The sequence below is a fragment of the Monodon monoceros genome, unplaced genomic scaffold (genome assembly GCF_005190385.1).
Source record: "Monodon monoceros isolate NGI ecotype Baffin Bay Population unplaced genomic scaffold, NGI_Narwhal_1 Super_Scaffold_13, whole genome shotgun sequence".
Classification (NCBI taxonomy): domain Eukaryota; kingdom Metazoa; phylum Chordata; class Mammalia; order Artiodactyla; family Monodontidae; genus Monodon; species Monodon monoceros.
The window spans coordinates 72,749,890-72,776,959 of NW_021703769.1; the positions used below are offsets into that span (position 1 = coordinate 72,749,890).

At 43.9% G+C, this 27,070-nt stretch overlaps 1 protein-coding gene across 8 annotated transcripts in view; it reads left to right on the plus strand.

Annotated features, from left to right (window-relative positions):
- The window catches only part of CALN1 (calneuron 1), a 474,033-nt gene that overhangs the window by 236,519 nt on the left and 210,444 nt on the right, over window positions 1-27,070 (plus strand). For all 8 annotated transcript variants that reach the window (XM_029221329.1, XM_029221327.1, XM_029221330.1 and 5 more), the window contains one exon: window positions 13,274-13,417. In XM_029221329.1, coding sequence (XP_029077162.1) covers window positions 13,274-13,417 — 144 coding nt within the window. The remainder of the gene's footprint in view (window positions 1-13,273; window positions 13,418-27,070) is intronic.

Here is a 27,070-nt window from a genome sequence, read left to right on the forward strand (position 1 = left end):
TGAGCAAAAGAAGGACAGGTCTGATAAGAGTTAAAATTGAAAAATTCCACAACAGAAGGGGAATTCTTTTCTGGATTCCAGACAGTTCCTGCAACTTCCACCATTTGTCATTTTGCCCTGAGTCTCAGTGCCATGAATTGTTTGGAAGATGACTTTAGGAGAATTTTCATTTCATGGACTGAGCGTGTCTTTTGGGCCCTGTTTTAGGTGCTGGAGATGCTTTGGCCTAAGAGACTACAACATGGATGAATTAGGAGCAGACAAGTCAAGCTATACACGTGTGACCGTCACTGTCCTCTTGTTCTATTAGGCTTTGGTCTGTAAAACGGGTAAATCCTTGTGGCTGACGGAATCTGCCTGCTTCTGCCCCCCACCGAATCTTGGTACTGAACTCAGGTCCGGCTGTTTGACGCTCAAAAAATCAATACTCGTGAGAGAGATTAACGTCGGTAGAAAGGAAAGTTGCTTTTAATCAGAATGCCGGAAATCTGGGGAGAAGGTGGACTCAGTGTCTCCCAGAAACCATCTCTCTAGAGTCTGCTCAGCCATGAAAGCTTTTAAAGGGAAGAAAGGAAATAATTTCAGTTAATCATTGAGATTGGGGGTCAGAGTCATTGCCATCCCCCATGGTGTGCGGGCTTGTCCACTTCCTGTGACTTTTCTTTGGATGCTTTCTTGTTCACACAGTTTGTTCACGAGATTACTGAAGGGGAAGCTGGGGAAGAGATCTGGTCATCTGTTAATTACTTATTCTTCATTTCTACTTCTTTGATCTACGGAAAGAACCAACAAGTTAGGCAAGGTATTGTGTGATCAAAAGATTTGGAAGGTGTGCTAGGACCCGGAGATGAGGGGGTGACTGATTTAAGGTTAGTGGGAAGACAAAGGGACCCCCTGCAAAGAGCTCTTTCCTGCCCAAAGCTGCTTACATCCTGTGGCTGAGGTTGTTACAGAAGGGGCAGGGGGCAGGGGGCACAGGGCAGGGGGCAGGGGCAGGCGAGGTGCAGCTGGGAGGTCTTAGACCTGCAAGGACTAAATCTGTCACTCGGCAGGTCTTACGTCATAAGATTGGTTGGCCTACGGGGGTTCCAAAAACAAAGACTTTTCTCTAGCCTTCCAGAATGTAACATCCCCCTGGGACCCAAGAAAGATGGTTGTTTAAGTAGACAGTGGTACAAAGCTGGGTAGCATGTGCTGCTTTGTGGCAGTGAATGAGAGCTAACTGCTCAGTGCAGAAATAGGAAATGAGATGGTCCCATGACAGCCGCCATGATGGAGGAGGGCATTGATTCAGGAGAGACAGAGAGATGCCTGGGGCATTCTAGGACGAGCTTGGGAGGCTGCTAGGGAGAGTCTGAAGTTGTAACAAGAAGGGGGTGTACCAGAGAGTAATAGTGAGATAGAGGCTGCAGTGGGGAAGCTGAGACATGGGTGAGGTCAGAGCTTCTCCAAGAGTGGGGCCTGAACCATGCATGAGTAGGGAGATCAAATTCACTGATTGGAGTGTGCAGGAAAAAAAAAAATAAGGAGAAAGAAATAGACTAGAAAATAGAGTGTGTCCCAGGTGGGAAGGGTGTGTCCTTCTCAGGAAGCATGTGTTTGAAGAGGTAGAGTGTGAAGTTGAGGAGTGCGCACTCTGGCCAGCAGGCCTGGATTCAAATCACTGCCCTGACACTTAGAACCACGTGGCCTCAGGTGAAGGGCAACGTTCCGTGGGTTGTTGCCGGGAATAAATGAGCTAACATACAAAGAACACTCAGAGCAGTGCCTGGTATAGTTAAGCCCACAGTAGGTTTAGCTCTTACATAGTAGTTGGAGCCAGAAGAAATTGCTACTGTTTGACCATTTTTTTATCTATACAAAAGCAATTTTATATGGTTCAACCTAATATGCTCATTCACCTCCCCAGTATACATTATAACTATATTTTGCATCTGTCATGATGTACTGTGCATTTCTTACTGTGGATTGGAATTTTAAAGGCTGTGTGCTATCCTGGCTAGGGAGTGGCTATGAAGCATCAATTTTAATAACAAAGTGTGATATTTCCATAGGTACTTTGCTCTGAAGGGCCCCATGACATGCCCTTTTGCTGTCTTTGTCTAGCCCTCTTCCATGCGTCATTAAAGGGTGGGCTGGGTGCTGGGCTTTCTAGAGGTTGCCCTTACCTAGTGGCAAACAGAAGCATCTGGGTCACATAGTAGGGCCTGAGTCAACCTCACCGCCAACTCCAGGCCTCCTTCCTGGGTCCTCTTGAGTCCGGTGCACTGGCTGCCCTGCATCTTCTCCCCAAGCCTGGATTGACACAATCAAAACAAAGCTGTATTGCAACATGGATGGACCTAGAGATTATCATACTGAGTGAAGTAAGACAGACAGAGAAAGACAAATACCGTATGATAACACTCATGTGGAATCTAATTTTAAAAATGATACAAATGAACTTATTTACAAAACAGAAACAGACTTGCATATATTGAAAATAAACTTATGGTTACCACACACTACTATATATAAGATAGATAACCAACAAGGACCTACTGTATAGCACAGGGAACTCTACTAGTATTCTGTGATAACCTATATGAGAAAAGAATCTGAAAAAGAATGAATATATGTAAATATATGTATAACAGAATCACTTTGCTGTACACCTGAAACTAGCACAACATTGTAAATCAACTCCACTCCAATAAAATTTAAACAAACAAAAAACCCAAAGCTGTGTTGCCTTTAAAAATAATTTTTGCCTCATTAAAAAGCAAAACCAAAAAGAGCCCTCATGTTTTCTTGGATTTAGTTGTTGGTTTTCTGTTAGAAAGTTCTTTTTTTTTTTTTTTTTCAGCCCAGGAGAAATTCCAGAGGTCAGGGAAAAGACTTGGTTTCTAGAATAATACTCTGAGAGATCCAGAAAAAAATCTGAGGCCCAGCCACCAAGCTGTCCTCCACAGTCCCTTCCCACTGGGGGCTCCGTGTGGGCCCCACCTCTTCCCAACCCATGTCCTGTTTGCCTTATACCTTGGTTACCTAGGACCTGGCACCTAGAAGGGTGTCTGACACACAGTCGGTGCCCGAGAAATATTTGTAAGGTTGAGTTAAATTGAACAATGCAAAGATAAACGTAGCTTTGATGATTCCTAAGACCCCAGGGAGGGGAGGGGGTGTGAGCCATGCCTGAGAGGCCCTCTCCTCGCCATTCAATTTACTTCTGTTTTATTTCTGGAACTTGCTCTTCCGGCCTCCATATCAGTGTTAAATCCACAAAATGATCTTGTTTGCTCAGAACCTGATTTTTCTCTCATCTCAGGATATTCAGCTTAGGAGCGGTGTGACTTTATGAAAAATTAATTGTATTGATTATTACCATGCTCACAGATAAATTCCACTCAGTTTGCTGCTTGCAGATCCATGCAGTATTGCCTTACGTGCCAAACGGTGCGATGCCTGTTTTCTGCCTTGGGCTATTTCCCTGAGAAGGTGCTTGTTGCCATGTGAGAAATGACTCCTTCTGGGGAGAAGCACCAGGTTTGTCCCCAGGATGCTGGCTAGTCAGCTGGACTGTGGGAGATGGTCCATCTCCTCTTAGGAAGAACTACCCAGCATCCTGCCCTGGAAGCAGTCCTGGTCTGGACTCAGGAGGGTGGGTCTCTCCCCTCTCATCCCTCCTCCTCCCACGTTAGGGGAGCCCCTTTCCCCTCTCTGAGCCTCGGTTTCCTCATCTCAGCCATGAGTGTGGGTGTTTCCTGGGCACCTCCTTTGGGCCTGGTCCCGTGCTGAGTGTGAGATCCACCCAGGGTCCTGCGATTACCCTGCAGGTCTTTTTCAGGCAATATCTGAATCGTCCCCTCTTCCTTGAAGCCTCCCTTTGTAATCATCTGGATCTTGAACTTCGGCATAGCTAGATGAAAGGTACATCTCAGAGGAGATTGGGTTTCTGTGCATAAAAATGATGCAAAATGGAGGACCCTGATAACTGATACTGCCTTTTTGGAGAGTGTGATATTGTATAAGAAATATATATGGGGCTTCCCTGGTGGCGCAGTGGTTGAGAGTCCGCCTGCCGATGCAGGGGACACGGGTTCGTGACCCGGTCCGGGAAGATCCCACATGCCGCGGAGCGGCTGGGCCCGTGAGCCATGGCCGCTGAGCCTGCACGTCCGGAGCCTGTGCTCCACAACGGGAGAGGCCACAACAGTGAGAGGCCCACATACCGCAAAAAAAAAAAAAAAAAAAAAAAGAAATATATATGGTTGGTCTTCTTCCCTGGTTCCTGCCCCAAACTTCTGAAACCCTAGGAACCTCTGGAGTGATGAGAGTGTCCTTTGTATGCTAATGAGATGACTGGTGGCTGGTGTCCTTAGATAGCTTTAGGATGGGGGCTGGTGGCCAGAAAGACCAAAGCATGATTAGAAGGTTGGAACTTTTAGCCCCATCCAGTGACTTCCAGGGAGAGGAGAGGGGCTAGAGATTGAGTTCTGTTGTCAATAGCCAATGATTCAAACAACCAGGCTTACATAATGGAACCTTCATTAAAAACCCTAAATGATGGGGTTTGGAGAGCTTCCAGATTGGTGAATACATGGAGGTGCTGGGAGGGTGGTGTCCAGAAAGAATATGGAAGCTCTGTGCAAACCATACCCCGCCCCCATACCTGGCCCTATGCATTTCCTCCATTTGGCTCTTCCTGAGTTCTACCCTTTATAATGAACCAGTCAATGTAAGTAAAGAGCTTTCCTGAATTCTGTGAGCTATTCTAGCAAATTATCGAATCTGAAGAGGAGTTGTGGGAACCCTTGACTTTATAGCTGGTTGGTCACAAGTCCACGTGGCCTAGACTGGTGGCTGGCGTCTGAAGTGAGGACAGTTTTGTGGGACTTCCCCTTTGGGGTCTGCGCTTACTCTGAGTAGTTAGTGTCAGAGCTGGGTTAAATCACTGGACACCAGCTTATTGGCATCCAGAGAGCTGGAGAATTAGTTGGTGTGGGAAAAAAACCCCACACATTTGGTCTCAGAAGTGATGTGAGTAGAAACGGGTCATAGAGGACAACTTGGCAATATGTGTTAAGCACCGTAAAAAAAAAAACTGCCCTTCGACCCAATACTTGTGTTCCTAAGATATCATCTTAAGGAGATGATCATCAAAAGACGTGAAGATTTATGTACAAAGATTTACATTGTGGTATTATTTAAAATCAGAACTGATCTAAATGTCCCACACTAGGAGTTTGGTGACATCAATTTGGCTGTCGTGATTTAATGTGAGATACTATGTAACCATCGAAAATGATGTTTTAAAGCCTAGCTAACAATATGGAAGATTGAAATGATAGTGTGTTAAATGAAAAAAACAATGATATAAAGCTATAGAGAGAGCATGAGCCCAGTTTAGGAATATCTGTACTTAAAAAAAGTTTGGAATAAAATGCCCTAATATGTTAACAGTGGTTATTGCTGACCAGTGAATTACAGATAATTTTTTTCTTCATACATTTTGGGGGCATTTTTCATAAGAAGCATCAACTAATGTATAAACTGAAAAATGTAGCATTCCCCTGTCGGTCTAGCTCTGGTCTTTTGAGGGGGTTGTCCCCATTCCCAGAGGTCAAGTCCAGAACCTCTCAAGACAAAGAAAACTGCAGTCTTGATAGATGTGCTCTTCCTTTCTCTTTGCTCATCACCCTGTTTTTCAGTAGAGAGACCCTCCAGCAATGATCACTCTCATCCATATTCAAATCATTTTAATGGTTCTCCTTTCAGCCCTATGGAGCGTTCAGTCCATCACTGGGTGCCCATGGCCCAGATGGGCTTTCATTGTGAGTTTCAGTTCTCATTTGCTTTGTTCTTTTGCTGTTGGGGAATTTTCCAATAGCTTTAACGGACCTGGTATGCTAAAATCAATTCAGCTTCATCTGTGGAGGTGTAAACTTTGGGGACAGATAAACTCTGTTTTAGCTCCTAAACCCTGAGAAATGCCCCTGGCTTTCTGACCACCTGGTGCCACCCTACATTAGGAGAGAATGATTAGTTATTTTTCATGACTTGGGCTACTTCGTCTGTGTAATTTCTCTACCTAATAAGTTACTGACATGCTTTTCTTTCTGAATGCTAGCTAGGGAAGGCTAGTTGGCGTTATTTTTGAATTCAAGGTATCATTTGAGGCAACAGGTAAGGAAAAAGGCCAGGAGCGTGGTGACACCAGAGATCCACAGTATGAACCTTGAATCAGTGTCCCACCAGCCTTGAGCACAGGGCCTTTGAATTATTTTTTCAACACGGCCTCTTGCCTGCCCCCAGGGTTAACAGGGGCTCACGGTGAGCCTGGGGCCAGGGAACCTGCAGGAGCCCTGCTCAACCCTGGATTCTAACCGTAGATCACAGCTACTGTTATGCTCTCAGGGAGGGACAGTCAGTTAGTGAGCATTTATTGCAATGGATGCAATCACATCTCAAATAGCAAATAACCTAGGAGTGAGGATCCTTTAACCCTTTTGAAAACGTACCAAGAAAAAAAAGCCAGGTTAGAAAGTGTATGATACAAAGCAGCATCGTAACCCCAACGTCGCCCCCCTCTGTGTGGCCACAACTCTGTTAAATGCGGGACACTTCCGAGTTCCCACTGCATCCCTGCCTTCTCCCAGCAGTCTTCCTTCCTCCTTCAGGGCCCCACCTCCCTTGCTGTCTGAGCTCTCACCTCTGTGTTCCCTAATTGCTGAAACCAATTAGTTGTATTTGCAGACCAATAGATTATAATTAAATTGGAACCCATTCACACTAAAACCCACACCGGGGTTGAACCAGCATCTTGTATGCAATTATGGTCATTCTATTCCCATTTTCCATCCTCACTGTATTTTCAGTATCACTGTCTTCAAAGGCTAGTCGTGTATTTCCATGTATTCACCAGGCCTGACTGCTTGGGTATCTCTCAGAGCCCTGGACTCCACGTGGCCAAAATACCACGTCCCCTCCCTCCCTCCCTGAAATCCTGTGCTTCTTTCTGAATTTGCTGTCAGTTAATATCATCACTGCTCACCCCATCAGGCAAACTAGAAACCTCAGCATCATCCTCAAATCGTCCCTCCCCTAAACCCGGGACACCTGAGCCCTGGACCGCTCAGAAGTCTCTTGGTCCCCCTCCCAGCAGCTCTGGAGGTAGCTCTGGGCCCCTCATCTCCCCTTCGTCTCCAGGTGAGGGCTCTGCCTCTCATCCCTTGTCACTCTAGTCTTCACCACCCTGATGCCAGAGCCCTCAGTTTACGAACCAATCTGATCCTTTCTCTCTCTCTCTCTTTTTTAGAAATTTAAAACCATTAAGGGCTCTCTGTGGCCTACAGCAGGGGTTCACAAACTTTAAAAAGCCAAAGTATAACTATTTTAGGCTTGGTGAGCCAAACTGTCCCCGTCACAATGACTCAGTTCTTATTGTGTGGTCCAAGAGCCGCTGAAAATGGGCAACCATTTGTCAATGAATGGGCGTGGCTGTGTTCCAATAAAACTTTATCGACACACAAGGTGGTGGGCCAGATTTGGCCACAGACCATCGTTTGCCAACACCTGGCCTGCAGGTTAAAGCCCAGGTGGCTTCGAAGTCTCTTTCAATCTTGCCCTGGCACACTTCTCCACCCTCATCTCTCGATGTTTCTACAGCCACCATGCAGCCAGTGCGTTCAACACGCCCATCTTGGTGCACTTTCTCCACTCAGCCTCCTTTCCCTTCTCTCCGAGGCCTTAAGATTCAAAAGATCCAAGTGTAACCCTTTCACAGAACTGTGTCTTTGTCCTAAGGAAGGACTTCCATGAGATTTGTGTAGACTTGTATTACTGTGCTTGTTGTTCTCTGTTACGAGTATCTGGTCACCCCTCTGTCTCTCCAACTGGAACGTAAACTTCTCGGAGCCTGGAAAGTTTTTTTGGCTACCTTTCTATCTTAGCATCGCATCTGGCATATAATAAATAAGCAGCAACTCTTCAGTGAGTGAATTAATGAGCTCTACGTATTCATTTTTTGTCTTTCATAGAGAAGGAGGAAACTTTTCTAAACCTTTTGTCATTAGCTCAGCCCCCGTTCTATTATTTCTCCCGAATAAAGACCTCCAGACTTGTGTCTTATATTTTCTGGTGCGTTTGTGTTGGTATTTAATAATTGCCTGGCCTAGCCTTGCTGAGCTGCGTCTCTCTCCAGTTTTGCAGTTTCTCAATGGCATTTATCAACAGAAAGCATCTTGTTCATTCATAAAGCCCTCACATTTTGTGGTTAAAATCCCATATGCTTCCCAAACATACCTTTTTGTGGAGAATAAACAGATTTCACAGCTAGCGGGGATTGAGATAGGAAAAATTGTTCTTCGTTGCTAATTTGAGTTTGCCAGTTAGCACAATGAATTTCAGCTGATTCTTCAGAGCTAGAACATTAGCCAATGAATATTGACTCTGCCTGGTGTCTGGGTTTCATCTGATACACACTCTGCTGGGGTGGCCTGATTGATGAGTCTGTTCTGCATGATCGCCGCACCTCTGCCGTCGCTCCTGCCTGAATTGGCTCTGACATAGGGAGCATCACAGAACCAAAGCATGGTTCTCAGAGGGCACTGGGTCCAGATGCAGGGGGTACCGGTGGTGGCTGCACGTATTTTTGAGAAAATAGACTTGCTGGCATAATTAGCAGTACATCTCTTGTTCTCTAAAACAGGATCATTTCTATCCCAGGCCTTGCTTTGCTCCAGGACATCAACCTCACTCCAGGGAGGAGAGGCCCAGGTCCCTGTGGGAATGTAGACTTTGCTTCTGGGAGATTGCACAGGCAGAGAGTGGATTCCTTTTTTTCAGAAGATGTGTCTTACCGCGTTTCCTTTCATATTCCGCACAATGACAGTTGGACAGGCTCCATGAGCATCATGGATGCCCCTCTGTGGTCCACGAAGTCACCTTGGAGAGGGCGGAGCCGGCCGTGCTGGTGCCTGGTATGCACATGCTTCGTGAGGCTGAGATTGAATCAAAGACCGAAAGCACGTCATGCTTATATCACTCCAAAGCACAAGGGACTTTCACCTAAAGAGGGTATACATTCCAGTGGAAAGCACACCACGTTACTGAGTTGTTCCCAAAAACTTGATCTGTGGTCTCCACTTCCCGAGGATGTGGAAAGTGGCCAGAGCCCCTTCGTGCTGTGCCCAGGCTGCCTGTAGCCAGAGGCAGAGGGATCCAGCCTGCTCCCATGTCTCCGCTGTTCTATGGGCATATTTCTCACACCCTGTTCTGCTATTAAAAATAAAATGAGGCACACATCACGTGTCTCAGGCTGCAAGACCCATTTCCTTCTAATAAGCGTCTTGTTTCCTGGGCTTTCCTTACCCTGGAAAGATGAACTCTCTAGAGGCTCCCATTATGGATTTCTAGTTTTGTACTTTTTTTCCCCTCCTCTCTGCTACTTTGAAAGAAAACGAAGTTAGTGAGCTCTGTCTGCCTCTGCAGATACAGACACACAGACCCCCCCCCCCCCGCACATCACACACACACAGGAGCAGATATTCTTTTTTTTTTAAAAATAATTTACTGATAGTTTCTTTTTTTTTTTTAAGAGTTATCAATTTTACTGATTTTTTTTTTCCAGAGCTCCAGCTTTTTTTTCTGGCCGTGCTGCACGGCATATGGGATCTTAGTTCCCTGACCAGGGATCGAACCCATGCCCCCTGCACTGGAAGTGTGGAGTCTTAACCACTGGACCGCCAGGGAAGCCCCCCTGGGAGCAGATATTCTTTGCAAACAGAGAAGAGTGGCTTTGTCCCACTTACTTGGGGGCCATAGAAAACAGAACTCAGAGCTGAGATGTACCTGCCCATCCTGTCCTGGGCTACAGTAGGGCCAGCCTGGAGACTGCAGACAGGTAAACCAGGGGGGTTTGAGGCCTCAAGGGAGCATGTTCCTTCAAGCAGGGCAGTTCTGAGGAGACCCCTGTCTGAGGTCTGATTTACCAAATCCAGTAGCCCAGGGGTGAGGCAACCCTAGGCATAACCCAGGCAGCAAGGTGAGGATTGGGAGGCATACCCACCAAGGCCCTCATTTCCAGGTCAAGTTCTCAAACATCCCCAACCAGGCCTCTCTGGAGTGACCAGTGTAAGGATACAGGCTCTTTCACCGGTAAGATCTAGGGCATGCAGGGGACCACAGGAGTGAGGCCAGGCCCTGTCAACAGAAGGGGACCATCCTTCGGAGTGATACCATCAGCCCAGAGAGTTCAGGATTGAGTCAGAGGAATGGGAAGAGGAGATGGTACCTCAGGAGAGAAGTGGTCCAGAGAAAAAGGGGCAGGGCTCAGCCTGAAGCTGACCACCAGGCTGGCCCACCTGGGACCCCAGCCTCTTCTGGGACCCCAGGCAGGGCCCTTGTCATCATCTGACATTTTCTACTGTTGCACAGTTTGTGTCAGCCCTGATGTACAAAACCCTATCATAGAGGCTGGAAGGAGACCCGACCCAACCCAGTTTTCGGATGGGGACATTGAGGCTGAGGGAGAGGCCTGCCCTGGTCGCAGGGCAGAGCTAGATGGACTTCCTTGTAGGCTGACTCCCGTCTCAGGAGACCTCCCTCTGTATCCTCCTGCCCTTGGCGTCGAGATGTGGGCTGAGTGAGGCGTGGTCTCTGCCCCAGTGTCCTTGAGCACTGTGTGACGTGATCTCAAGCTGAGCCGTGGCTCTAAGCTCTTTTAGGGCCACCTGGCACCTGGTAGGAAAACATATGGCTGCTTTAGGTAATCTTGGGCATGTTGCATTGATGAGAAAATTCTCAAAATGCAGACAAACCTCTTAATTCAGAATTTGGAAAGGGCTAAAATGTTTTCTATATCATCAATGGAAAAAAGAGGGGTGTTTGAACAGCAGATCAGTAGGGTGTGAAAGAGAACACAGGCTTCCTGTTCTTCTCTTAAACACTTTAACGATGTGCACAGATCCTTAGAAAGGGGCTCAAAGGACCTTAAGGATTCTCTTGGCCAACCCAGCTCATTTACACGTGAACAAACCGAGGCCTCAGTATTTGGCTGCAGACCTAATTAGCTAACATGCCTGGCTGGGAGCCCAGGGTCTTGACTCCCAGGCTGCTTCCCTCTGCCGGAGCACACATTTATTCACGTAGCGCATTCAGAGCGCTGAATTAGTACCGATAATAATGAATCTGCTGCTAATATCTGATGCTTATTTGTTCAGACCCATCGTCCATTGAACAGCTGTCCATCTAGCGCCTCCTTCAGAGCGTAGGTGGGAACATACCGCTGTGAATGAAATGTATGAGGAGCTTGCAGCTCCGAGAAGCCGTGATTTCTGCACCAAGATTTCATCCTATTTCTAGTTGGCACGTGCGCGGTGTCACGTGGGAGGAGTAAATGACCTGCTGGACAGTCGGCAGTGAGGGAACTTGGCTGTGGTGAGCAAAGGTGTTTTTGTGAAATATGCTGCCCTCGTCTTGGTCTTGGAGGACCGATATGATTTGGGCAGGTAAAGAGGATTGCAAGGTATTTCAGGTGGAAGCACTTGATGGTAGAGTGTAGAGGGCTGAAAAACAACCCCCAAAGGTATCAGATTCCCATCCCTGGAACTTGTAAATGTCACCTTGGAAAAAGGGTCTTTGCAGATGTCTTTAAATTAAGGATCCTGGGATGGGGAGATTATCCTGGATTATACGGTGGTCCCTAAATGCAATCACAAGTGTCCTTGTAAGTGGGAGGCAGAGGGACATCACAGACAGAAGACGAGAAGGTGATGTGATCACAGAGCAGCTAGCTATTGGAGTGATGCGGCCACACGCCAAGGAAGTAAGCTTGTAGGAAGAGGCAGGAAAAGAATCTTCCTTGGATCCTCTGGAGGAGTACGGGTCTGTCCCCACCTTGATTTTGGCCCAGTGATACTGATTTGAGAGTTTTGGCCTCCAGGCTGTGAGACAGTAACTTTCTGTTATTTAAGCCACCACGTTTGTGTGATTGATTACAGCAGCCCCAGGAAATTAATACAAATAGGAAAGGGAAAGCCTGCTCGGGTAAGGGTTCAATGTGTTTGCTGGGAGGACAGTCACATATTTAGGGAAGTGGTAACTACAGTTGACCCTTCATGGATGCTGAACCCATGGATTCGAGGGCCAGCTGCCCTGCCGATACCAAGGGATGACTGTAAATGGTTAGGGCCAGCATTTTGCATTAGTTTGAAGAGTTCCTGCAAATTTCTGCCTGGATCTTATCTTCCCACCTGGAGTGAGCGGCTCTGGAGGGGAACCACGATGTCCGGCAGATTTCTCTGCAGTCCTAACTCCCGTGTTCCTTGTTGAATGCCCTCATGAATACTGGCAGCTGCTGTAGCTGGGCTCACACTGGGTTTATTGATGACAAATCAAAGCTGTCTGGAGCTCAGAGACAATTGATGTACCTCTCATCCGCAGACTGTGATCTCCAATCGAATTCCCATGACCTACCTCGCAGGGGTGTGATGTGTTAGGAAATGCTCAGCCAACCCAGGACGAACAGGCGGCGGCGGCAGAGGTGGGGCTCTGGAGGGAGGCACTCTGGGTGGAAAGCAGAGCAGCTCTGGTTGGGGTAAGAGGATGGGAGTTTCCCTGCTGGGTGAAATGGCCTTCTTGATGGCAGAGTCAAATTCTCTGCCAGCCCCAGAGAATGTGATTAAAGGTGGCTCTGGGGCTCTTAATGACACTCTTATTGATCTGAGGTTGTTTATGGCCATAAAACAGCTGTAAATTAGAGGAATGAAATAAAACCAGCAGGGTACTTAACTCCTGTCCTCCTAGGAGGTTGAGAAAGCTTTCGGCACAGCTCCTGCGGCAGCAGGGAGCTGAAATGTAAGTCTGCAAAGGGGAATCTCATTCTCTTTCCTCCTGACGGTCCAAGCTAGTAGCTGTCTTCTCACCGCTGAAACCTAATCGTCATCCTTGTTGGGAAAGTGTCGGCTAACACAATTCCCAGCTGGGACCACCGTTTAATTGTTTACCGGCTACTGTGTGTTAGATGCTCAGGGCCAGTTATCTCCTCCTTCCAAAGCTGTTCTTCTGTTTTTATCCCTCTTCTCTCCCTTTCCTTTACTCCCATCTCCTTTTCTCTCCCTCTTTTTTTTCTTCCTTTCTTTTGTTCCTCCTTTGGCCACCCTTTTTATCAGATTAAAGGGTTTTGACACATCACTATTTGTAAAGCAGCTAGAAGTTTCCAACTATCGCCAACCATTTCAATGCAGTAGACCACACCTTGTGACATTGGACTTTCTTTGCTTTCCCCTTGTAGAGATCCGAGAGGCCTTTCGGGTTCTGGACCGAGACGGCAATGGCTTCATCTCCAAGCAGGAGCTGGGAATGGCCATGCGCTCGTTGGGGTACATGCCGAGTGAGGTGGAGCTGGCCATCATAATGCAGCGCCTGGACATGGACGGTGAGACCCGGGCCTGCAGCGTCCCCCCACTGGGATGAGCCTGGGCTCATCAGGGAGATCTTGGGTTTAAGGGCCCTTGCACTTGGAGTCGAAAGACTTTGATTCATGTCTTGGTTTACCTTTGAGGAGTGGAAACTTGAACTAGATCAGGGTTTTTCAAACCACATTCCGTAGACCTCTAGGGGTCTGCAGAAGTGGTTCTGGGGCCTCTAGAGGGAGCAGGGTGAGGAAGGGGGCCTGGCTGGTGGAGCACTGAGAAGGGTTTTGTTTTGCTTTCAGAACAGCTTTGTTGAGAAAGAATTCACACACCATGAAATTCACCCATGTAACTTACACAATTCAATGGCTTTGAGTGTATTCACAGATTTGTGCAACCAATGGCATAATCAATTTTAGAACATTTTCACCATCCAAAGAGAAACCCTGTACCTCTTATTCATCACCTCCCAATCCCTCTATCCCCCACCAAGTCCTAGGCAACCACTCATCTACTTTCTGTCTCTATGGACTGACCTCTCCTGGCTGTTTCATATAAATGGGATCATGTAATAACAGTCCTTTGTGACGGGCTTCTTTCACTTAGCGTAATATTTGTAGGGTTCATCCATATTGTGGCATGTATCACTACTTCGTTGCTTTTTATGGCCAAATCATATTCCATCATTTGGCTATAACAGCTTCTTTTCTCTGTCTTACATACTGGGTTTCTACATACAATCACATTGAGGAAAAGGGTTTCACTGTATTTAAACAGTTCTGAAAAATGACGGCATTTGATGATCCTTAAGATTCTTTCCTGCTCTAAAACTGGCTGTGACCTTCCTGCCTTGGCTGAAGGTCCAGGAAGGAGCCTTCTTATTTTGTTGTTTTCAACACACACTCTCCCCCTCTGAAAAACAGCTTGATTCCAGGTGTAAAGGGTTCAAAGTGGTGGGCTTTGGGGACTCTTGGGTATACTCATGAAGTAGAGACCAAGTAGAAGGAAACATAGGAGGGGGGCAGGATGTCTTTGGGAGAGATAGATGAAGACCCTGGTAGGGAGATGTTTGCTTGGCCTGCAGACTAATTGCAAGAACATGGCTGTGTCCTGTTATCCTGCTGGATTTGTTGGAAGGATGATAATAAGTGTGACCGTATGGTGAATGGACCCCAGTGCCAACCACCAAGTGCAGCTGTGGGCCTTTATTTGCTGGTTCAGGAAAGAGATATTTTATCAGCGATGTTCAGTTGTATGTGGAGTGCCAACCCTGTCCTTACAGCCTTGATGGATTGTGACTCACTGGGTCTTTGCAGGCCTGAATCGACCTTGCTTTGTATGTAGAGGTATTTCTGACAACCTGGAGCAAAGCACATGTTGTATATGTCCATGAATTCCCGTCATCACTTCAGAGATACATTTCCAGAAAAAAGAAAAAAAAGAGTTTCTTCCTTAAAAGAAACTCTCCCACAGCTTGTAAAATAAAACATGGTCAACTGGACTAAAAGCAAATGGAATTAGCAACGTTTAGTCAAAATGATCTGGGGCTATCGTGGGAGAGTCACTCCTCTGAGATTTAAGGGTCTTCGTCCAAGTCCATCCTTGTTCTTTGTATATTCATTCATCAGACCCTGGCTCATGGGGAATTTTTACATTTTTTTTCAAATCCTCCCTGATTCCACCAGGACTTGGGAGTCCCCAGGGGATCTCATGTTGATGGTGCTGTTCAATATGGACTCAGGCATCCATATCCATATAGGGGTTACAGTTTAAGAGACTTCAGGTTTCACCAGTTTATTTGCAACATCATACTTAGCGACCAGTGCCGAGGGTGGAACTTCCAAGCAAAGCGTGTAGAGAATTGCTACTAGTTCCTTTAACAGAAGCCAAAGTCATTGGCCTTTTTCATGGTGACCCCATCAGGTGAAAACACTGCTATTTACCTTTTTCAAAAAAATTTCTTTTTATTTATTTATTTTTTGGCTGCATTGGGTCTTTGTTGCTGTGCTCGGGCTTTCTCTAATTGCGGGGAGCAGGGGCTACTCTTTGTTGCGGTGCGCGGGCTTCTCATTGCGGTGGCTTCTCTTGTTGCAGAGCACGGACTGTAGGCACGCAGGCTCAGTAGTTGTGGCACGTGGGCTCTAGAGCTCAGGCTCAGTAGTTGTGGTGCACGAGCTTAGCTGCTCTGCGGCATGTGGGGTCTTCCCGGACCAGGGTTCGAACCCACAGCTTCCTCAAAGTTTTGTTGCCTCCAAAAGACTCAGCGTACAACAAATGCAAACAATGTAGCAGAGTAGGCAAAAAGAATTGCTTTTGCAACATATCAAATGCTTAAGTGTGAAAAGAGCTAAGGGAAAAAAAGTGCCCAAGCTGGGGCTGAAGTGTGTGTTTTTACATGTTTTGCAAATGATGCTGGTAAGTAAAATTTCTGGGGTCCTGAGTTCTGGATATGGATGGATTGTCTGTTTTTCAGTGTCCTTCTCTTAATGGGGCCTTTTGAGCTGTTCTGTTAAAAAAAAAAAAAAAAAAGTCAGGTTCTAATTATATCCTTCCTCCCCAGCTTCTGTAACTGGGGATTCTCTGCAGAGATTTGGCCCTACCTAATTAAGCTTCTCTTTGGCGTGAAACTTGTAGAATGGCAGAGGTTTTTATGGCGAAATGCCACACACACAAGTGTTTGGGCCAGAACTTAGGATTCTTTGCTGTAAGATGACTGCGCCTCCTGGCCCGCAGATCCTGGTCCTGGTATCCAGGGGCGGCAGGAAAATGGCGGTGCCTCCCTGCATCCCAGCTGGCTGTGATTAGCAGCAGGCCTGGCCCACATACTGATCTTTTCTTTCTGGAGTCCCTGTTGGTTTGCCCGACGGTGAGGTCATAGCTTCGGCACGAGGCCCAGATGGAATTAGCCTGAGTCTGTGCAACCTTAGTCTCTCCATGAGGCTTTCATTAGGTGGTTCCTTGGGAGTGGGGTGCCTTGCCGGCTCTGCGTGTAACAGTAACCTCCCTGGATTAGGGAGCTCAGTGGGGTTTCCTGGACACAGAGCCAGCAGGAGCCTGACGGTACCAGTGTGTGTGGAGCTGGTTTTCCAGAGGGTGGAATGGAAGACAGGCAGTAGGGTCTGGAATTGCTCACCTGGCCGTGGCCCATTTGCCTTCAGTGCTGAGAATGAGCTGTGTGTGTGCACCGCCTAGGCCAAACTACTCCAAGTTAGATAAACAGAAAACCCGAACCTCTGCCCAATGCCCAGTGCTTGCTTTATGGCCCATGACTGCAAATGTTCTTTCAGCCTCCGCAGCTGATAGGACTTTTGTCCTGACACCAGTTGGGGACCAAGATTCACCTTTCCTGGATGCTTTATGCCAGGATCTCACCTTCAGCCCAGTTTCTGGAAGCCTGCAGTCCTCTCCGTCAGGCTCCTGGAGGCATTTAAGCCCAGTGCCCTAAGGCACTCCTGGCATTGGGAAATCAATTCCTCTCCAATGCATCGCAGTACCAGTTATGTACCATCCTTGGAGGAATTGATCAAATAGTCACCCCACCACTACCGAAAGTATCTACAAAGCTTAAATCTTTTATATTAGAAACAGGTTGAGAAAGAGACTGTGGGCTCTGCCATGCCCCCATCTGCTCCCATCAGCTCTGTGGCTCCCATGATAGCTCCTGGGGCCCCTCAGAGCTTCCTGTACTGTTCACTGGGGGATAAGGGCTTGGTATCTTCAAGACCAAAGGGATATTTTTGACTCTTTTCTACATTTTAATGGTTTCACAAAGCACACCACTGTGGCCATCTGGAGTGAATCCAGCCAGCTTTGCAAGTAATTTCCTGAAACCATCAAACCATCAAACCAGGAGATGCTTTCAGCAGCCAATGGCCTCTGCATGGGTCCCACTCACATTTCTTAACGCAACCCTCTCCTGTTCCAAGCTGCCCTCACCTCTCGTTCACTCAAGGAACAAAACAAATGCAGCCCTTGCCCTCTGCATCCTTGATTTTCCTTCTACCCCTCAGAGGTGCAGAATCTCGTGAAATTCCAATGAATTTGGGGTTTTGAAATGAATTCTTATCTCTCAACAGGTTTGTAAGGCTTTTTTTTATTTGGTCGTTTTTTTTTTTTGTTTTGTTTTGTTTTAAGGTTCACCACTGTCTGGATGGCGAGTATGATTCAGCTTAGTTCCATTTAAAAAGGATTTATCTGGTGTCCATTATGTGTGAATTTGCTTAATTTGATGGTTGGCAAGATGCACTTTCGGTTCATTCTGAGGCAAACCACTAGCTGCAAAGAACGAAATTATGGCCAGAGTCACATGAAGAAGTTAGCAGTGTCCCCATTTTTAGCCTGTGTATTGATCCTTTGATGATTAGTCATATAATTAGGACTTTGCTGTTTTCATTTGTGATCTTCTAGAAGACAGAAAAGTATAAGCTTAATTCCAAGTACAGCTCACCTCCACTTCACATTCAAACACTAATTTGGATGCTCTGAAACTGGCCTAGGTCTATTGTGTGAGCTCAAATACACACTTCTTTTATTTATTTATTTATTTAGAAGTGCAGTTGATTTACAAGGTCATGTTATTTTCAGGTGTACAGCAATGTGATTCAGTTATGCATATACACACACACACACACACACACACACACACACACACACACTTTTCAGGATTCTTTTCCATTATAGGTTATAACATATTGAGTAGAGTTCCCTGTGCTATGCAGTTGGTCCTTGTTGCTTATCTATTTTGTATATAGTACTATGTATATGTTAATCCCAAACTCCTAATGTATCTCTACCCTTCCTTTCCCCTTTGGTAACCATAAGTTAGCTTTCTAAGTCTGTGAGTCTATTTCTGTTTTGTAAATAATTTCATTTGTATCATTTTTTTAGATTCCTCCTGTAAGTGACATTATATGATATTTGTCTTTCTCTGACTTACTTCACTTAGCATGATAATCTGTAGGTCCATCCATGTTGCTGCAAATGGCATTACTCCATTCTTTTTTATGGCTGAGTAGTATTCCATTGTCTATATACACTTTTTTTCTGTATGTGAGGGAAGATGCTCACCCACAGACTCCGTGAAGTGGGACCATCTGATGGAAGCAGCTGGGGCTTTTTAGCATTAAGCACAGGTTCCTGAACTTGAGTGCACATCAAAAAAAAAAAAAAAAAGGAAACGTGCTAAACAAACAGACAGTAGAGTCAAAAACCCCAGGGTGGGGCACAGGAACCTGCGTCCTTTAACAAGGCTGAGCAAGAAGGTCTGAGGAGGAATAAATGCCTAAAAAGCAAATAAGGATTTTTTTTCCGCTGGGGATTTGATGAAGAAAGAACAGTCTGTGGTCAGTCAGTCCTGCCTAAAAGCTGGAGGCCCTCCCAGTGCTTGCACATGCTGGGGCCTTGGCTTCCTCCCTCCTCCAGCTGTGGCCCAGGGGCTTGCAGAATCGCCATCACCTGGGAGCTTGCTTAAAATGCTGACTCTCAGGCCCACCCCAGACCTGCTGATTCAGAGCCTGCATTTTACCAAGACTCATGTGCACAGTCAAGTTTGAGAGGTATTAGTCTAGGGCACACCATCAGAAACAGGAAGCAAACCCAAATGTGCTTCCTCATTTGAGGATCTCTCCCATGCAGTTGCAGCCCTTCCCTAATCTCCTGCCAGTAACTCAAGGCAAAGATTTGTAACTAAAAGCTGGAAGTAATTCACAAAGCCAAAGTTTTGGTGAAGGTCAATCAGGAAAATCTCTCTCCATCTGTTTGCATTTGTGAATAAGCATGATTGGCATCAAACTATTTCATATTTCATTCTATGTTAGGGAATTATTGTTGAATGTATTTCGACCTTATTACGGTAAGTCTTCGCTGGGTAATGATAATGATAACTAATACTTACGTAATGCTTGCCATGCTCCCAATAATAACTTTGAGTGTGATAGTACTGTCTAACACATCAGAGCCTTCACCGTGAGCTGCTGTTCTAGCACTTTACTTACTAACTTATTTAGTCCTCATAACAGCCATAGGTACTAATATGATCCTCATTTTATACATGAGAATAATGAAAGACCAGAGTTTCAAGTTACTTGCCCATGTCATGCTACTAGTAAGAGCCCTACGCATGTAAGATCTTAACCGCATATCTTGTAGATATGTTGTTATTCTTTTTGTGATTTAATGGACGTAGATCACTCAGGGTGACAACGGGACATTGAAGCAGTGACTTAACAGGACACAGGCACACATGCATACACATACCAGAGTCATGATGTCACGCAGATATTTCAAACCTATATGTGAGTGTTTTGGTTATCAATTACCATTCCAGATAGTCTCCTGCTGTCAACTTTGGTTGGATGATAAACTCCAGCTACTCTCCAGGTTATCCTTGAATGAGTCAAGCCCGACCCTAAAGCAGAATTTGTGAAATGAAGATGTGTGAGCTATTGGATTTCTTGTTGCTTTAGCGAGGGGTGTCCTTTAGGGCCTTTTGGGATATATAGTGATAGTGGATGTTTGCGAAAACTCCACTCCGACTTTCCTATTACCCTAGGCAGCTCCTGACAGGAAGGGTCTGCCATCTCAATTGTATTGACAGTTGCTCACATTGGACCCAAGTTTCCACTAAAGACCAAACTGTTCAAGCCACTTCCAGCTACTCAGTCCAGCATGCTAAAAACAGAACTTCTGGTCCTTAGGCTCATTTCATTAAGAGCATCCTCAACCAATATTATATCCTGTCTCCCTTGTTTTAACACCCTGGAACCCATTGCTACACCTCTCCCCCCAGTTTACAATGAGATAAATTAGCAACATCTCGTGACTGTGTTCTTCTCCCATTAGCAGACTTGGAACTTCTCCTGGGATGTGCTGATCTGATTCTAGTCATGGGTTTAGAGGCAGTGAAACTTGGTAGAAGTAGATCTTGAAAATGGGCATCTCTGTTCAAGGCAACTGCCTCATCTATGTTTATTTCCAGTCTTCAGGGTCACCAGGCTCTTCAAGCTGATCTTGTCTGACCTAAGGGACGTATCAGAGAGGACACCAAGGAGACTTGGCCATTCAGTTTTCTGAATCCACGCAGAGGTCCCCACTCTTAAGTCTCAGGTCCCGCTTCTTTCTTCTTTAGTGCCCTAAATTTCACATAAGAGACTTGATGAGTCTGTGACTTCAACTTGATAATTCTTTTGACCACCCAATTAAATTTGGGGTCTTCCCTTCAGTTGTAAGAAATAAGTGGTTATCTGGGGCTACCCTAGAAGCACTCTGGTTGTCTGACTGTAACCTGAGCTGAGAGTTTCAAGGCCTGAGCTTGTTAGAAGCAGCCTTGTTGTCATAATTGCTGTTGTAAAAGTCAAACGTAGTAGCTACATGAGTCTTCAAAAACCTTGCTTCAATAATTATTTTATCCCAAGAAACCACAGATGACATTTAGTTAATTATGATGCCAGTCATGCCGTAGATAACAGTATGCCATTTTTCATTAGCAAGGAGGTCAGCACTTCATTTAAGATCATAGATAAGCAAGCCAATCTCAGAATCCCACTTGAGTAGTTTGTTTTCTCCTGGTACCACATACTGTGTCATCGAGAAAACAGAAGTCATCCTGGATTCCTAGGAGGGAGAGTATTATGTGAAATGTAAGAACCTGCTGAAATTCTTCATACATAAATAATATTTCTCTTAGGCAGGATTTACCAAAAGGAATATATGAAAATGCCCATCTCAGAACACCCAGACCAGTATCGAGTATTATTTAACAAATCATTACTAATATGATTGGTGAAAAACGGGGACTTAGTTTTTACTCATAAGTGAGATGATATATTTTTCATATGTTGATTGGTTATCTATTTTTTTTCCTTTTTGCAGATTGTCTTTTTTTTTTTTTTTTGGTCTGTTTCAGTAAGGACAGGCTAAATTATGCTGTAGTGATAAATAATCCCCCCAAATATCAGTGGCTTAATACTACAAAGTAAAACGTCTCACCCAGGCTATATGTCCATTGGGGGCTGGTTGGGAGTTTCCTCTTAGTCATCCTCACTCAGGAATCCTGGCAGAGGGAGACTTCTGTCTGTACTTCCATGATAGCTGTGGCAAGGGAAAGAGACTGAGTGAAGCACTTAGTGATTCTTAAAGTTTTTGTCGCTTCTCTTCTCATCTCATTGGATAGAGCAAGTCATGTGGCTGTGCCTCATATCAAGGGCTGTTGGGAAGTTGAATCTGACTCCGTGACCACAAGGGCATGAACTAGAAATGTTTGAACAACGCTAATGATGACTTATGGATTTTAGGCTTTTTCTTTTTTCATTAGAATGTTACATTCATTGCAAAATTTTATTTCAGGAAAAATTTTTAGAAATACTATGAATAGGGGCAAAAATGATTATTATGGGAGATTTTACACATTCCTTTAGACTTGATCAAGTACGTAAAACTAAGTAACAGAATTTGAATGACATTGAATGTGCATGTATATGAGTGTGTGTGAGTGTGTGTGTGTGTGTGTGTGTAATATAAATTTTGTTCCTTTGAAAAGAGAATACTCTTCTTCCGAAGTGATTCTGGAATGTTAGCAAACATAACTGTGTATTAGGCCACAAAGACAACCTAATTAAATTCCAAAGGACAAATATTACAGGCACATTCTTTGACTACAATGCAGTAAACCAGAAATTAATAACAAACTTTTGAATAAGAATCCCACCCGCTTGGAAATGTGAAAATGAAAAACCCAAAATCTTTCAATTTAATTAACAGATCCAAGAGCTGATTCTTTGGGGAAAAAAATGCAATAAATTGACAAATAAAGCATATTTATTTAAGAATTAAAGAGAGTTATCACTAAACTAAACTAGAAATGAAAAAATATGGAAGAGTTTTAAAAAGAATACTTGATACAATTTTATGTGAATACATTTGAACATCTACATGAAATGGAGATTTCTGGAAAAATATAAGTAATTGAAACTGATTCAAGCTGAAATAAGTAGTCTAAATCAGAAGTTGCGTACTTGCAGCCTACCAGCCAAATTCAGCTCTTAGCCATGTTTTATTTGTCTCACACATCATTTTATAAAGCAGAAAATCTCATATTAAAAATCTGCATTTTTCCCTCTTAAAATATGGGAGAATTTGACAAGTCTGGACCTGCATTCCTTCACTGCAATAATTTGGTGGAGTTGAGTAGCTATCCTCTCTAGGCAGGGCAAACGCCACAGTCTCCACCAGTCCCTATTGTCTTACACCTGCCGGTTTTCTTTTGATGGACTAGCTCAGGCCCTATGGACATGGGAGTTTGTGACTCTGCCTTAATCGACCAGTGAGTGATGAGGGCCTCTTTCACTGCTGAAGCAATCAATTTTTCATTTCCTTTAGTTTTAATTGTAAGGTGTTTTTGTTTTGATTTTCTGTTTTGGTTTATGTATTGCTTATTTTTTGTCATTTCTAGCAACTCCAGTAGATTACTTATTTTAATTTAATTCCTCGTTATTTAATAATTAAGGCAACTAGGACAATAAATTTGCCACTGAGAAGACTTTAGTAATCTCTCCAAAATTCTGATAGATAGTTTTGTTTCATTCTTCTCTATATAATATTTTATTATAGTTTTTAATTCCCTCTGCTCCCCTACAATCTTTTTAGGGAAGTGTTTTGTAGTTTCCAAGTCACTGGGATTCTAAATTTCTAGTTTACATTTAAATTTTCTATTTTCATTGCCCATTGGAAAATAAATATGACCTGCTATTTGCTAGGATTTTCTTTGCAAGCAAGAATAAGATGAACTTTTATGAAGGTATTTCCTCTATGGTATAGGCTATTACATATGCATAGAAGTTATCTTCATATTACGTATACCCCTTCCACCTGTATTTTTGGTTATTTTATCTGAGATAAATTACTGTGATGTGTCGAAGTCTCCCACTGCTGTTACCTTGCTTCCTCGGTGTACTTCCAACTGTTTTTATTTTAATTTTTAATGCACTGTCTGCCCTCATAGTGGATTTTACCTTTTATCAATGTAAATGTTCTTGAAATGCTTTTGAGTTATGCTTTTGCTTTCTGTTGATTTTTACCACATAACCTTTTTGCCTGTGTTTGCATAACATTTATTGTTATGTGTGGTCATTGGGGAACATTCACAATTATTCAGCTTCTTCCAGGAACACAGTGCACTGCACTCCTGCCCTTTCTGTGTGATTTTGTTAGGTGTATAAAGCAATTTGTGCCACTATGTTTTAATTTTTAATTATTCTGAGAGCCTTTTTATGGGCAAGCTTAACCTATCGTTTATTTCAGAATTTTTCAGTTGGGTCTTAATTCTGTTATTTTGTTTTATGCTGGTTTCCATGTGTACCTAAGGTATTTAATTTGTCTTCTTTCTTGACTACAGTGGGTTGTTTTTTTTTTTTTTAATACAACGGATTTTTTTTTTTGGCCATGTCATGTGGCTTGCAGGATCTCAGTTCCCCTACCAGGGATCCGACCTGGGCCATGGCAGTGAAAGCCTGGAATCCTAACCACTAGGCCACCAGGGAACTCCCACAGTGGGTTTTTTAAATTGAAATATAATTGACATATAACTTTATATGAGTTTCAGGTGTACAACATAATGATTTGATATTTATTTATGTTGCAAAATGATCAACACAATAAGCCTAGTTAACGTCCGTCACCGTACATAGTTACATAATTTTTTCTCTTGATGAGAACTTTTAAGATCTATTCTCTTAGCAACTTTCAATTATGCAATACAGAATTATTGTTAACAATAGTCACCATGCTGTACATTACATTCCCATGACTTATTTATTTTATAATTGGAAGTTTGTACCTTTTGTCCACCTTCACCCATTTCACCCACCCTCCACCCGTGACCTCTGGCAACCACCCATCTGTTCTCCGAACTAATGAGCTTGGCTTTTATTTTTAAGGTTCCGTATACAAATGAGATCATGTGGTATTTGTCTTTCTCTGACTTATTTCACTGATACCCTCAAGTTCCATCCATGTTGTCACAAATGGCAAATACCTTTCTGCTTTTTTTATGGCTAAATAATATTGGTGTGTGTGTGTGTGTGTGTGTGTGTGTGTGTGTGTGTGTGTGCGGTATCCTCTTGATCCATTCATCCATCAGTGGACACTTAGTTTGTTTCTGTATCTTGTCTATTGTAAGCAGTGCTGCAGTGAACAAGGGGATGCAGGTATCTCTTTGAGTTAGTGTTTTCATTTTCTTCAGATAAGTACTCAGAAGTGGAATTGCTGGATCATATGGAATTTCTGTTTTTAATTTTTTGAGAAACTTCTATACTGTTTTCCAGAGTGGCTGCACCAGTTTGCATTACCACCAGCAGTGCACAAGGGTTCTCTTTCCTCCACATCCTCATTCACACTTGTTATTTCTTGTCTTTTTTTTTTTTTTTTGCGGTACATGGGCCTCTCAATGTTGTGGCCTCCCCCGTTGCAGAGCACAGGCTCCGGACGCGCAGGCTCAGCGTCCATGGCTCACGGGCCCAGCCGCTCTGCGGCACGTGGGATCCTCCCGGACCGGGGCACGAACCCGTGTCCCCTGCATCGGCAGGCGGACTCTCAACCACTGCGCCACCAGGGAAGCCCTTCTTGTCTTTTTGATAATAGCCATTTAGCAGGCATGAAGTAGTATCTCATTATGGTTTCAGTTTGCATTTCCCTGATGATTACCTTTTCATGTGCCTGTTGGCCATCTGCATGTCTTCTTTGGAAAGACGTCTATGCAGATCCTTTGTCCATTTTTAAATCGAATTTTTTTTCGCTATTGACTTTTATCAGTTCTTTATATATTTTGGAAATTAACCCCTTATTAGATATATGATTTGAAAATAAAATTTCCCATTCAGTAGGTTGCCTTTTCATTTTGTTGATGATTTCCTTTGCTGTACGGAAAGGGTGCTTTTGTTTTGTTTTGTTTTTTTAGTATTACCCTCTCAGTTGTTTGGAAGTTAGATATCTTACTTTCAATTTTTCTAGTAATGGCCACAAAGTTTTTGCGAGTTTAACTCCTAACATCAGCTACAAATTAATAATACTTGCTTTTGTGGAAGATGAGAAGTTAACTGTCTCCCCCTTTTCTCTTTTCTATTCTTTGTTAATTTCAATATATGGCTGTTATAAATATGCCTCCCCCTTTCTAAAAACAATTTTTATTCTTTTCAATTTTAAAGAATATGATCAGTTTTATAACCATATTTGAAACACTTATTTTGCCTGAACATTTAACTGGTTTGAGTGCTTACACCCAGCCATATTTAACTCATTTTCTGCTTCTTATTTTAATTAGTATGCATTTGTTTCTGCATAAACTTTCTAAAATATCATTGTTATTGTTTTGGTTTTTTTTTCCGGAAGTTTATTTCAATCCTAAATCTTCTGAGTATTTGAAATCTGAGAATGTCCTTCTCTTGATACACAGATGACGACTTGGTTTAGGTATGGAATTCTTGGGTTTCAGCCTTTTGTTTTTAAAGTTCTGTGATTGCTACTCCATGATTTTTGGTTTTTCATGTTGTGAGGAAGCTCATGACCAACCTACTTCTTATTCCTTGTGAATAACCTTATGTTTTTAGGATGTGATTATTATCTGTGAAGTGTGAACATCTCACCCGCCTGTTTACTTCTCTGTAGTTGTTAACGGTGGTTGGTGCTTGGTTATCGAAGATGTTGGGGTTCTTTGCGGTATGAGTCACACTCTCAATTTTCCAAAGTTTTTTCCCTAGGAAATATTTTTTCCACCCTTTTTGTTTTCCACCCTCTTTGCTCCACAGATTTCCCTCTCTCTTTCTAGCCTTATATGCAGATTAGATCCTGGGCTGCGGTCTCTGCCTCTCCCCCGCAGCTGTCCTTTCTCCTTCTTTGTCTTCAGTCTTCTGCATTTCTCACATATATTTTGTTCTTCTCTACTTTGAGGTTTTCCAGTGAAAAGTCTACTGATCACTGGATTTTATTTCTGTGACACTGCCTTCTCATCTCCGTAATCTTTTTCTTGTCACTTTTCTAACTTGGTTGATACAGCATCTTCTCGGTGTTGTTGAGGAACACACTGGATACTTTTTGAACATTCTTTGGTATATCTGTTTGAGAGTGAGGTAGTTGCCAAGTTCTGAGCAACTGGTTGTCACTTTTGAACCACAGCATCTCTTCATAGGTCTCTTGATTTTCCAGTAGAGGCAGATCCAGCCTGCCTAATCCAGCGTGCAGATCCAGCGACCTGACTCAGGGTCAGGTCAGACTAGGCTCCAGCAGAGATGGATGCAGGACAGTAGGCAAATCTGCTTCTAGCGCCATGCAAAGAAGGGGTGGTGTGAAGGAATTATAGGCGGTACTTACTCAACAACCTAGGAAATCGAAGAGGAAGCCAAGTAGGTGTCTCTTATAAGAGGGATCCCAGTATACCTGGAATCCCTGTAAAAAATGCTCCCTGAAGTTTCTGTGTCTGTGTTATGTGGGTCCATCTCATTTTGCCTTTTTGCCTTACTTCCGTGAGTAGAAATTTTTAGATCAAATAGTAATGGTAATTGCAGACAGTTTTTTCTTGTTTTTGATTTTAATGGAAAAGTCCCCAGATTTTGAACTTAAACTTGCAAATGGTATTGATTGCTGTTTGATATGAATATTAGTTACAATGTTAAGCTAATATATCGTAT